At 58.0% G+C, this 12,046-nt stretch overlaps 1 protein-coding gene across 2 annotated transcripts in view; it reads left to right on the forward strand.

Moving 5' to 3' along the window:
- Positions 1 to 12,046, forward strand: part of FYCO1 (FYVE and coiled-coil domain autophagy adaptor 1) — a 71,432-nt gene that overhangs the window by 20,988 nt on the left and 38,398 nt on the right. For both annotated transcript variants that reach the window (XM_028518701.2, XM_036030431.1), the window contains exons 7-11: positions 1,758 to 1,848; positions 2,709 to 5,123; positions 6,197 to 6,289; positions 7,042 to 7,160; positions 9,280 to 9,447. In XM_028518701.2, the coding sequence (XP_028374502.1) occupies positions 1,758 to 1,848; positions 2,709 to 5,123; positions 6,197 to 6,289; positions 7,042 to 7,160; positions 9,280 to 9,447 (2,886 nt within the window). The remainder of the gene's footprint in view (positions 1 to 1,757; positions 1,849 to 2,708; positions 5,124 to 6,196; positions 6,290 to 7,041; positions 7,161 to 9,279; positions 9,448 to 12,046) is intronic.

Below are 12,046 nucleotides of genomic sequence, written 5' to 3' on the forward strand. Positions count from 1 at the left end.
TGCCCTGACTGGGAATCGAACCTGTGACACTTTGATTCACAGCCCGCACTCAGTCCACTGAGCTACGCCAGCCAAGGAGCTTTTGTTTTTCATAGCATACATTTGTGCGAAGTGCAGGTTGGTTACTTTATAAAATGTTCCTGAAGGAGAGTTTGCCTCTCCTCGCCTCTGCATGAGAGTGTCTCCTCCTCAGACTCAGGCTGAGCAGTCTGGCAGGAATACCTCCGAGGCTGTGTCCTTTGTGGCGGGACACCTGGAGTTGTTCTGCTCCACCGTGAGCTCAGGCAGCCGCGACAGCTCGGCTCAGGCGGTGTTTGCGGGGCCCTCCTGCAGTGACCGTCTCTCCCGTCTCGGTCAATATGCGGCTTATGGTGAGACACTCTGAGATTAGGTTACCATCCTGTTTCTTCCAGCCCTTCACCTGTTAGTTGTAGCATCCATTGAGATGATTCGGGCAAGAGTTACTTTACCACGCTTGTATTCATAAATGTTTTTTGTATATGCAGTTCAGTTTGCATGCCTTGCATCATGAGATAGCTGTCCCTTTGCAACTTGCTTTTTCTACTCCACATTGTTTTTGACGTTTTATCTGTATTGGCACACGTGGGTTTTTTTTAAAGATTTTATTTATTCATTTTTAGGGTGAGGGAAAGAGGGGGAGAAAGAGAGGAAGAGAAACACCTATTGGTTGCCTCTTGCACACCCCTAACTGGGAACCCGGCCCACAGCCATGTGCCCTGACTGGGGATCGAACCAGCAATCTTTCGGTTCGCAGGAGGACACCCAGCCCACTGAGCCACACCAGTCAGGGCTGCAGTTCTATAGATGTAGAGGGGGGTCAGCAGCTCGGCCCCATAGGGCGCTGTGTAACAACCATGGAGTCTGTAGCCGCCTTGATGCTACAGTTGGCAGAGGTGAGTTTTGACGGAGACCGTAGGCCTGCGAGCCCAGAATGCTTACACCTGGCCCTTCCCAGCAAGAGATTGCTGGCCCATGGTGCGGAGTGTTCTGCCGTGTGAATAAACCAGCTTGTCTGTTGCCCTGGTGATACAGGTTCCACCCTCTGCACCGCTGCAGACAGTGCTGCCAGGAACACCCGTGTGCCTCCCGTGCACACGTGTGTGTGACCCTCTGTAGGGCAGACCCCGAGATGCGGGATTGCTGGGCTGTGGGGACCAGCAGTTTTAAAACGCAGTGCTTGTAGGGCAAGGAGAGGACTCTGCTGAAGCGAAAAGGTGTTCAGTCCGCACCGTTCCTGCTCGACGGGGATTCTCCCACAAGTCTTTGCGTTGCCGGGCTGTCGGGCAGAGCTCTCTGCAGTGCGGGAGGGCTGTGCGTCCCCATGGCCCAGTGCACGGCCTGAGCGGGGCGCAGTCTGGGACGCGGTGGCCATGGGCGCCTGAGCACGGTGCGGCCTTCATTTACCAGGTTGGCCGCTCCTTCCTCCTCACTAGCAGACATTGAAAGTGAAGGACGATTTAAACCCGAGGTCGGGAAACATCCTGTTCACTTAGTTCTCTTGTCGCACCAGGAGGTAGGCCATCATGTTTAAACTTTGATGATAGAGTCCATTTGCTACAGACCACAGACCAACACAGATGTGCTCTTTGGTGGGAACTGTTGGGTTTGCCTTTTCACACTCTCTCTGACCGGGAAATCCCACCTGCCCCGTCTGGCTTGCATGTGCGTGTGTGTGTGTGTGTGCGTGCACGTGTGTCCTGCTCTGACACAGGTGTGTCTGTTCTGTGTCCCTGCAGGAGGACACTGTCCCCCGGCTCCTCTGCCTACATGTGGAAGCCCCCCAGCCGAAGCTCCAGCATGAGCAGCTTGGTGAGCAGCTACCTGCAGGTAATGCGGGAAGGCCGGCGGGCTCCTCGCTCTAGCGCCTGCCGGGGCGTGCTCCTCCCTTCGCAGCTCAGGGCGGTGTTGTCCGACGCCTGCTCTTCCAACCGGAATTCTTTTAGAGGCTTTAAAAATGTTTGAAGAGAAGCAGTTAACACTGCGGTTAAAAGCAACCGGACTGTCAGATCCGGACTGTTGCCTGCCACCTGTGTGCCCCCCGGGAAGGTGACGGGCACCCTGGAAGCCTCAGCCTCTCCCCCGCCCAGTGGGGAGCGTAAAGCCGCTGTCGCTGGTCGGGGGGATTGACTGAGGGAGCACGAGAACCGTGCGTGTGGGGTTGGCGCAGCGAGTGCCCGTTAAATGCTCGTGGGTGGGCTTCGCTTTGTTAGAAATGCGAACGTCCTAGCTGCGTGTGGTTTTATGGGGAAGACCACGGAAGTTAATCAACAAAACAAAATAAAAAGTAACCAGGCAGCATTACGAGTAGAAAATTGACTACCCGTTTGCCCTGTTTTGTGGTTTAATCACAGTGGGAGTTGCGGGTACCGTGCAATGGTGAACAATGGTTGAAACATAACGAGTTATTTAAGAGCTGACATCCATTATGCTACCAGAGCTGCTGGAGGCTCAGTGGCGAGTGCGATTCTGAGTGTCAGGGGAGCTCGTGAGTGGCGTTGGGTCTTCAGGGTGCGCTGCACCTGGCAGGTCCTGTGAGCAAAGGGCTTTTCTTTGAACAGCTTGATGGACTAACCTAAGATCATATAATCGCTCTGTTTTTCCTTCTGTTCCCATTAAACTCTAAAGCTTTTCCAAATAACCATGCCGTTTCATCCCAAAGCCCCTTGTTTCTTGCTTTTCCTCCCCAGACTCAGGATATGGCCTCCAGCTTTGACCTGAGCAGCACCTTGAACAACGAGGCCCTGGAGGGGTTCGATGAGATGCGGGTGGAGCTGGACCAGCTGGAGATGCGGGAGAAGCAGCTGCAGGAGCGCATACAGCAGCTGGACAGAGAGAACCAGGAGCTGAGGGCAGCCGTCAGCTCAAAGGAAGAGCAGCTGCAAGTGGAGAGGGAGAAGGGTCGCTGTGCTGCCCAGGAGAGCGTTCGCCTCACACACATGGTGGCCGGGCTCCAGAAGCAGCTGGAGATCACCCAGGCCACGCAGAACACCGTGACGGAGCTGCAGGCGTGCCTGCAGGCCCTGGAGCTGGGCGCTACGGAGAAGAAGGATGAGGACCACCACTCGGACCTGCAGCGACTGGAGCCCATGCTGCAGCTGCTGGCACAGGAGCTCGAGGCCACCCGGGCCTCGCTGGGCAGGAAGAACCAGATTTTAGCCAGTGTCCCAGATCCGCCGGGCACAGCTGAGCAGAAGGCCGATGTGGCACTGGACACAGAGGGGCAGCAGCAGCAGCTCATCCCCAGTGCCTCGGCCCGGGAGATCCAGGAGCTGGGGGAGAAGCTTCAAGCTCTAGAACGAGAGCGCACCGAGGCCCAGGAGCTCAACAGGCAGCAGAGTGCCCGGCTGGAGCAGCTGGCCAACGAGCTGCAGCTGAAGGAGGAGGCCCGGGCGGGCCTGGAGCGCCTCGTCGGGGAGACGGCCTCACTCCAGGAGGAGCTGTCCGGGAAGCGGAAGGAGGCAGCCGAGCTCCAGCAACGGCTGCAGGAGGCACTCGCCCACCTGAACTCCGCGGAGGAAGAGCTGGCAGAGCTGAGGCAGGAGGAGAAGCGGCATGGACAGGAGAAGGAGCTGCTGCAGCGGGAGGCCAAGTCCCTGGTATGGCAGCTGCAGCTCCTGGAGACGCAGCTGGCACAGGTGAGCCAGCATGTGAGTAACCTGGAGGAGGAGAAGAAGCAGCTCATCCGGGACAAGGACCACCTCAGCGAGAAGGTGGGGACACTCGAGCGGCTTGCTGGGCAGCCGAGCCCAGGCCCGCCTGTGGTAGGTGAGGAGAGCGAGGCTCTGGATTCCACCCCTCAGGACTCTGCCCCACAGCCAGCCTCGGAGATGCCGGGGGAGCAGGGAGGCCTGCAGGAGGGACCGACAGGCGATACCAAAATGCAAGGGAGCAGCCAGGAGGAGGAGCTGCAGCAGGCCAACAGGGAGCTGGAGAAGGAGCTGCAGAGTGTGGTAGCACGCAACCAGCTCCTGGAGGACAAGCTGCAGGCCCTGCAGGCTGATTACCAGGCACTACAGCAGCGGGAGGCGGCCATCCAGGGCTCCCTGGCTTCCCTGGAGTCCGAGCAAGCCAGCATCCGGCACATGGGTGACCAGATGGAGGCCAGCCTCCTGGCTGTGAAGAAGGCCAAGGAGACCATGAGGGCCCACGTAGCAGAGAAGGAGGCTGCCCTGCAGAGCAAGGAGGCTGAGTGCCAGCAGCTGCGGGAGCAGATAGAGCATGGCCGGCAGCTGGCAGAAGCCCGGGAAGGGGAGCTTAAGGCTCTGGAGAGCCAGTGCCAGCAGCAGGCCCAGCTGATTAAGACCCTCACAGCAGAAAAAGGCCAAGGGGAGCTCAGCTCACCTCAAGAAAATGCATCTCAGGAGCTAGCTGCCCAGCTGGTCCTATCTCAGGCGCAGCTGGAGGTCTACCAGGGAGAGGCTCAGCGAGTGCAGGCGGAGGTGGTGGACCTCCGGGCGAAGCTGCAGGCAGCACTGGGCGACCAAGAGAAGGTGCAGAGCCAGCTGAGCGTGACCGAGGCAGCTCTGCAGGAGCACAAGGCCCTTGTGCAGCAACTGAAGGAACAGAACGAAGCCCTCAACAGAGCCCACATCCAGGAGCTGCTGCAGTGCTCAGAGCAGGAAGGGGCCCTGCAGAAGCAGAGGGCCCATGAGTTCCATCTGAAGATGGAGGAGCTGTCTCAGGCCAAATGCAGCTCCCAGGAAGCCCAGCTGGAACACGCCGAGCTGCAGGAGCAGCTGCACCGCGCCAACACGGACACCGCCGAGCTTGGCATCCAGGTCTGCGCGCTGACTGCTGAGAAAGAGCGGATGGAGGGCGTACTGGCTCGCACCATCCAGGAGCTCCAGGATGCCAAAGAGGCGGCCTCCAGGGAGCGAGAGGACCTGCAACGCCAGGTGGCGGGCCTGCAGCGAGAGAAGGAGGGCTTGCAGGAGAAGCTGAAGGTGGCCGAGGAGGCAGCTAGCTTACTGCCTCGCCTGCAGGACCAGCTGGCCCAGGCCGAGCAGCGGGCCCAGAGCCTCCAGGAGACTGCGCACCAGGAGCTCGATACCCTCAAGTTCCAGATGAGCACCGAGATCATGGACTACCAGAGCAAACTTAAGGTACCCCTAGCCTTGACCCCCGGGATGCTCCTGCCTCCTGCGGCGGGACCTGCTGGGTGCAGGAGGGCATAGGTTGCATGCTCAGCCATGTGGCACACGAGGGCCCAAGAAAGTCCTGAAGGCCAAGGCAAATGTGCTCCCGTTCCGCTGTCAGCATCGCCCTGCAGGAGACGCTAGGGGCGTGATGCCGAGGAGTGATGCCTTAGCCCGGAAGTCTAAACTCTAGGCCATCGCAGACAGGTTTGGCCCACACAGAATACTTTTTCTGGTTAGTAGTCAACATTTAAAGAGCAAGATGTTTACAAATTCAGTTTGGGTGCTTCTTTTGAAATCTTGAGAGACCTTAAAGCCTGTGCCCTCAACCCCACAGGGCAGCGGTGGGCAGGAGCAGGGTGGGGGCTGCCCACATCAAGGGACAGGCGTCCTCGGCATTTTCCTTGCAGTCCTTTATGCAGCTTCCCAGCCCTTTCGGGCACGTGAGTTTGAGAGCCCTGCTGTAGCCTGGGACCCACTGCAGAATGCCAGCAGTTCCTGGCTGCCTGGAGCCCTGCCTCTGCTTCTCTGTCCCTTCAGGTGCCGTTCTGGTAGCAGGTGCGGTTGGAGGGAACTGAGTCAATTAGTTATCGCAAGGCCCTTGGCACAGATGAGAACAGCAATTACCACGCGCCTTTGATACTGCACAAAGGGAAGGGGTCAGGGGTCAGGACGGCTCTGGTTTCCAGTGCCGTCTGTGTCCAGGTCCGTGCCCTCTCAGGTCGCTCCCACGCTCCGCTCCGAGGCAGCTGTGGCCTTTGTTTCCGCAGGTGTGCCTCCTGCCCTGTCAGCCCGTCCCGTGCAGCTCCATGTGGCTCAGAGGCCGCTTTTCCCCTTGTAGAAATGCAATTCTAAGTTTGGGGACCAAGCCACGTCTCTTAGTAGGCTAGAAAAGATTTTGTTACCGATGAAGCCCGACGCTTACTGAGTTTGGGGCAAAAAGAGAGCGGTAGCTTGGTTTTCACCCTTTTGGGGGATGTGGCTAAGGGAGTCTCAGAGCAAGGGCCCCACGTCTGCGATCCCTGTCTCGTCCTCTGCAGACTGCCAGTGAAGAGTGCAGGAGCCTCCAGGGCCAGCTGGAGGAGCGAGGCCGGCAGCTGCAGGCCACCGAGGAGGCGGTGGGGAAGCTGGAGGTAGGCCTGGCCCAGGGGAGTGCCCTTCCGGGAGCCCGGTCTGCAGCTGGCCGCCTGGGTGGGGGGGGGCCGGTGCGGTGGCCTCTGCCCGGTCATTTCCACCCCCAGTGTGGGCGCCCCTCGGGGTGGAGGGGACCTGGTTAGGTTTTCACTGGGCCATCGAATGGCCCCCTGTAGGGCTTCCGGTCCTGAGCTGAAGCTGTCATCAGTTCACTTTTGCAGACACCCTGAGTTTTGTATCATGGTCCTTTTCCACTCCCTGGACGCCAGCCAAACATGTTTTTCACGCGGCCTCGTGGGAGGGAAACCAGTGGCCTGTGGCAGCCACCCCTGCAGACAATCTCTAGGGCAGTGGCTCTGAGCTGCGCAGTAACGGGCGGCGCTGAAACCACAGTCCTCAGGGCAGTGGCTCGTCTAACTGAACCCTGCTCCCTACCACCCACCCCACCCCCACCCCCACCCCCACCCTGGAGATTCCGATACCTGCCGCCCCTCCAGCCACCACAGCCAGTTGCAGCTGCTGCTTAAGGGACATAACTACAAATTGGAGCGCGTCACAAATAGAGACGCCACAGACAGAGACACAGACCCTTGGCCTCTCGAGCTGAGAGACAGACAGACAGACAGACAAATAAGAGCCCCTCCGGTGGGAAGTGGCCCAGCCAGACGGGGTAGAGCGCACGGCAGTCGCTCTGCGGTGTCTGGCGTGCACTTTTGCGAGCCCGTGTCTTCTCCGTGGTGCCCGTTGCCAGGCCGCCCGGGCAGGTGTGGGAGAGGAGCTGAGCCGCACCAGCGCGCATCTCTCGGAGTGCCAGGCCGCCGTGCTGACGAAGGACCAGGAGGGGGCCGCCCTGCGTGAGAACTTGGACAGGTCAGTCGACAGTCCGTCCGCGCGGCCAGCGGTGGTCTTCGGGGAAGGGGTGCTGGGTGCAGGCACTTAGAAAGTCAGCCACTCATATGAAGGCAAGGAGGTCCTTTTTCGAGAGAAGCCACAGACTCGGAAAGTGCTTACGCCGGAAGCGTGGCACAGAGAGCCCGGCCATCTCCCCATCACAGCCCTGTAGGCAGCGCGGCCTCCCTCCTCCCACTTCCTCGCCTCTGGTGGGCCGTGTTTCAGTTCACTAGTGTCGTGTTGTGGAAAAACTCACAGGAAGTAAAAATTGGGAGGTAGTAGTGGTGATAATAACAAGCAAAAAATGCCCAAAGTGGAACAGGCACCATTTTTAAGTTCTTTGCGTCTAGCTGCCCTTGAGCCTGCCCACAGTCCGATGAGGATGGTCTATTATCCCCACGTCAGAGGGGGGGGACGTGGCTCAGAAGGGCCGAGCTGCCCCCCCCAGCGTCGGACAGCGTGTAAGCCACGGGAGCAGGGCTGGAGCCCAGAGCATCTGGCCCCAGACTCCGTTTTCTCAGCGACTGCCCTGAAAAAGTCAGACAGATCGTGTCGTGTTCTGCTTTACCGTGGGGTACTGCTGTGTGTGTGTGTGTGTGCATGTGCATGCGTATGCCTTCCTGCTGCGGACGTGACTCCAGCCCCCCCTCATTTCCGCTGTGTTAGGTGTGGGTCCCCCCCAGCGCGTCCCGAGCGTGAGTGAGTGTGCCGGGGCCCCGGACCAGCCTGTGTTCCTGCAGCCCGTCTGGAGCTGGGTCTGTGGAGAGCACCTCCCGCTGTCACCCTTTCGTCTTGACTTTGTAACCTTACACTGCGGGCCTCTGTGCGGCCAGCCCCCGGGCCTCCCGCGCCGCCTCGTCGTCAGACTTGGGGGCCACCTGGAGTCCTGAGCACCAGCCCCCCATGTCCTGATGGAGCCAAGCTAGCCCTGCTGGGGCCTGGTTAAAACAGGTTTAGCAGGAGATGCTGGGACTGAGTTGCTTGTGTGCCCCCCACAAAGGCAGGCACCCGGAATCATGCCAAGGGTTTCACTTTTCTACCCACCCCTCATCCCCCGGCACCCTCCTTCAAGGCCTGGGCCCCAGCCCCGCAGGACGTCCAGCGCACGTTGGACGTGCAATCACCTGGACGTGCATTTCTTCTCCTCCGGCCCTCCCTGGCTGCCATTAGCCAGGTTCCGTGTGCATGGCAGTTTACGTAGACCTTTCTCGGTTGGTGATGTGTTTTTTAAAATGCTGTAACAGTGGTTGTTTGTGAGGTCTCAAAGCCCTTGTTTTAGCTGCTCAGAGTTGCACAATCTCTCTGTCCAAGATTGGATTTTATGTCACACTTGTGTGAATAAACCGTGGTGGTGTGTGCGTGCCCATGAGATCACTCCGGTGAGCGGCGTCTAGGAAACAGCCTCCTGACAGCATTGTACTGGATGAGATACACCTTCGTCTCTGCAGAGACGTCTGTTTACGGGAGCATTTATAAGCATCTTGCTGGGCCTTGGGCTTGATGGAGACCTTGGAAAGGCACTGCCTTGGGGGATAGCCGAGCTGAAGGTGGATGGGCAGGGGCTGGAAGACAGCGGCTTGGCCGGCACCCTCTGTGGGCCCTCAGGTCGCACAGCTGGCGGCGCAGCTGGGAGTGCCCGCCGTGTGCCCAGCACTGTGCCCCGTGTGTAGAGTTACAGAGACACGTGCAAGACTCCTGCATGTGGTCACCTCTAGAAAGCTGTGCCCCTCTGTCCTTCCAGTCCTGACTCCTTTTCCTCTTGCAAATACCCGCCATCAGTAGCCCCTGAGCTTTGCCCTACGGGCTCCTCTCATAGCCTCGGTGCCTGCCCAGAGTTCCCTTCAACCCAGGGTGCTCCGAGTGACCTGAGTGAGGTTAGCTGCTTTCCCAGGATGCCCCTGGTGTTTTGTGTGTTGGGGAGGGTGAAGAGTTCGGGTGTGCGAGGGGGGTCTTCAAGGCTAGCAGGGTGCATCAACTGCCGAGACAGGGGAAAGGCTGGGAGGGCAGCGGGGCCTCTTCTGAGAGGCCTGGCTGAGCCCAGAGGCACAGGGGAAGCAGGAGGGGCTGGTCATCAGGAAAACGGGCCCTCCCCCTCCAGGACCCAGAAGGAACTCGAAAAGGCCACAGCAGAAATCCAAGAGTATCGCAGCAAACTCTGCCAGGAGGTGACAGACCGGAAGAAGAGTGACCAGAAGCTGCTGGCTGACCTGGACGACCTGTCTAGAACCAAGAAGTACCTGGAGGAGCGGCTGATAGAGCTGCTCAGGTGAGTGCAGGGATTAACCTCGGCTGGCTGGCTGGCGTTGTCCCCCAAGCCCGGTTTTTCTTCAGAGAAATACAGCTGTTCTTGAAAGGACTCTTCAGGGGGAAATGCCCCCTCCCCAGCCCCAGCTGTTGCATTCTGGTGTTAGGGTCCCCCATCCCCCCACCCCCCAGAACACACACACACCCTGAAGTACAAGTTCCGCTCAGGCCCTAGGCAAACGTTAAGAGTGGATTTCAGTGTTCCAGCAAGTGCTCAGCAGGTTGGTGTTTTCACGTTGCTCTGTGATGTTTTCAGAGTCTCTGTGTGCTCAGCCTCAAGCGACAGTTAGTGATGTTTCATGTTTTACGGAATTTCTGCCTTCCCTTGCCCTATCCCGTGGGCCCTTTTCTCCTTCCCCATCACACTTCCCCAGTACCAGGGTCCGCAAACCGCAGTGCAAGGAGCAGGCAGCAAGTACAGGGTGTGAACCGGGCCAGGAGGGGACCGTGAGAAGGGAGGCTGTGATGTGTTCCCTCCTGCCGATTGTTGTCGCACTGGCATCCAGCCTGGAAGAGCCACCTTAGTTCTTAGAAGCTGGAAATCTTGATTTTTATGTGAAATTGTCCTAACTTTTAAATCCTGGCAAGTCATTAAAAAAACTTTTTAAAGATTTTATTATTTATTTTAGAGAGAGGGGAAGGAAGGGAGAGAGGGAGAGAAACATCAATGTGTGGTTGCCTCTCTTACGCCCCCATGTGGGGACCTGGTTCGAAGCCCAGGCATGTGCCCTGACTGGGAATCGAACCGGCAACCCTTTGGTTTGCACGCCAGGGCTCAGTCCACTGAGCCACACCAGCTGGGGCAGAGTCATTAATTTTTTTTTTAATTTTCATATGGAGATGTTTAAATATACAGAAATGGAATGGCATCATCCACCCCAGCCTGTGTGTTACCCAGCTCCCACAGTGCTCTCAGTTCATGACCCACCTCGTTTCATCCTGCGTCCCCCCAACCCCACACACATCCCCCGCCTCTCCGGATTATTTTGAAGCAAATCCCAGGTACCATTTCACCCTCCACCATTTCAGTGCCTGTCCCTCCCTCTGAAACAGCCCTCATGTCGTCGCCACACGTAACAATTAACTACACTCCTAATAGTGCCACGTTTCTCAGTCAGTTCTGGTTGTTCTTCAGTTGCCTTATAAGTTTTTCTAGGCAGGATCTAAACCAGATCCCTACATTGTGTGATGATGTTTTTCTTAGATCTCTTTAGCCTGTGGGTTTCCCCACCCTCTTCCTTAACTACTTTTTCGTTGCCATTTACTCTGGAAAGAGCCAGGCTGTTTGTCTGGTAGAGCTGCGCATGGCCCGGATTTTGCTGATCACATCCCCGTGGTGTCGTCTGACATGTTCTTCCAGCCTTTGTGTTCCCCGTAAATGGACACGGCGGCACACCGGAATCATGGGGGGCACTATTAAAAGAATATATACGGCCAGGTCCTGCCCAGACAACCAAAGTGGAATTTCCGGGAATGGGCTCCAGACACCAGTGAGCAAAGGTCGAAATTAATCGATCTGATTAACCCTTTCTTTGAGTGTGAGCAGCCCATGGATAAGCAATGCTAGACATAATAATTTATCCAGGGTTGCATAATGGTGACACTAAAGTGCAAGTTTAAAAGTGTGGCCCCCATGTCATCAGTCTGCAGACTTGGGACTCAGGCCCTTGACCTCTGAGCGCAGGCATCTCCCTGAGGTCCTCGGCGTTCCTGAGTTCCCAGGGTGGGGTGCCTGGCCTCCTGGGGCAGACGAGACAAGTCGTGCGCCAGCTGGGAGGAGCGCTGGTCCAGAGAATGAGCCTCCCCCCTTCCTGACAGTTTCACGTGTGCTTCAAAAGCCATTCGATCCCGTGTTCTGGCTTTTGGATTCAGGGGACTGCTCTGGGGTCGATGCGGAGTCCCGGGCTGGTGACGGAACTAGTTTCCCTCAGGACCTAAGTGGCGCTGGTGATGGCCCTCAGGGGCTGAGGTGCTGCTGGGCCGCTGTCACCCTCAGGGTGTGGCCGGGGTTCCCCCTGGGAAAGAATCAAACCTTCCCACATCGGAAGCCCGAAACCCCAAACGTGACCAGTAGCAGCAGTAAGGAAGCCTCCATACCCACCTCCTCTGGTGTATTGGCATATGTGGGTGCCACCAGGCCTTTCCCGAGAGCCCCCACTTCTCTCGACTCGCTTCCTGGGGGGGTCCTCACCTCTCAGAGGAGCCGGTGGGGATAGGCATCCCGTCAGATCTTCAGGCTGGGGGACCTTTGCTCTCCGGCAGTGATGAGTGCTCCCTGGAACCGTAAACCATAGACACACAAAGGCCCCGAGCACACTGAAGACCTGAGTGGGTCGTGCACGCGTGGTCCTTGGGCTCACAGCACACAGACTGGCCTGCAATCTGACAGCACGTTGTAGCTTAAACTCCCAGTGGCCTTGTGCGCTGCCACTGAGGTCCCTGAGCAGTGTGTCACCCTTATCCATGCCGGCCACTCTTTAAGGTTGTCAGAGCCACTTACTTACACTGTAGGCCACCTCTCTGCCTTCACGTGTACTGTCAGGTAAGGGCCTGCGTGTTGG

Source organism: Phyllostomus discolor, chromosome 7 (assembly GCF_004126475.2).
Source record: "Phyllostomus discolor isolate MPI-MPIP mPhyDis1 chromosome 7, mPhyDis1.pri.v3, whole genome shotgun sequence".
In the NCBI taxonomy this organism is placed as follows: Eukaryota; Metazoa; Chordata; class Mammalia; order Chiroptera; family Phyllostomidae; genus Phyllostomus; species Phyllostomus discolor.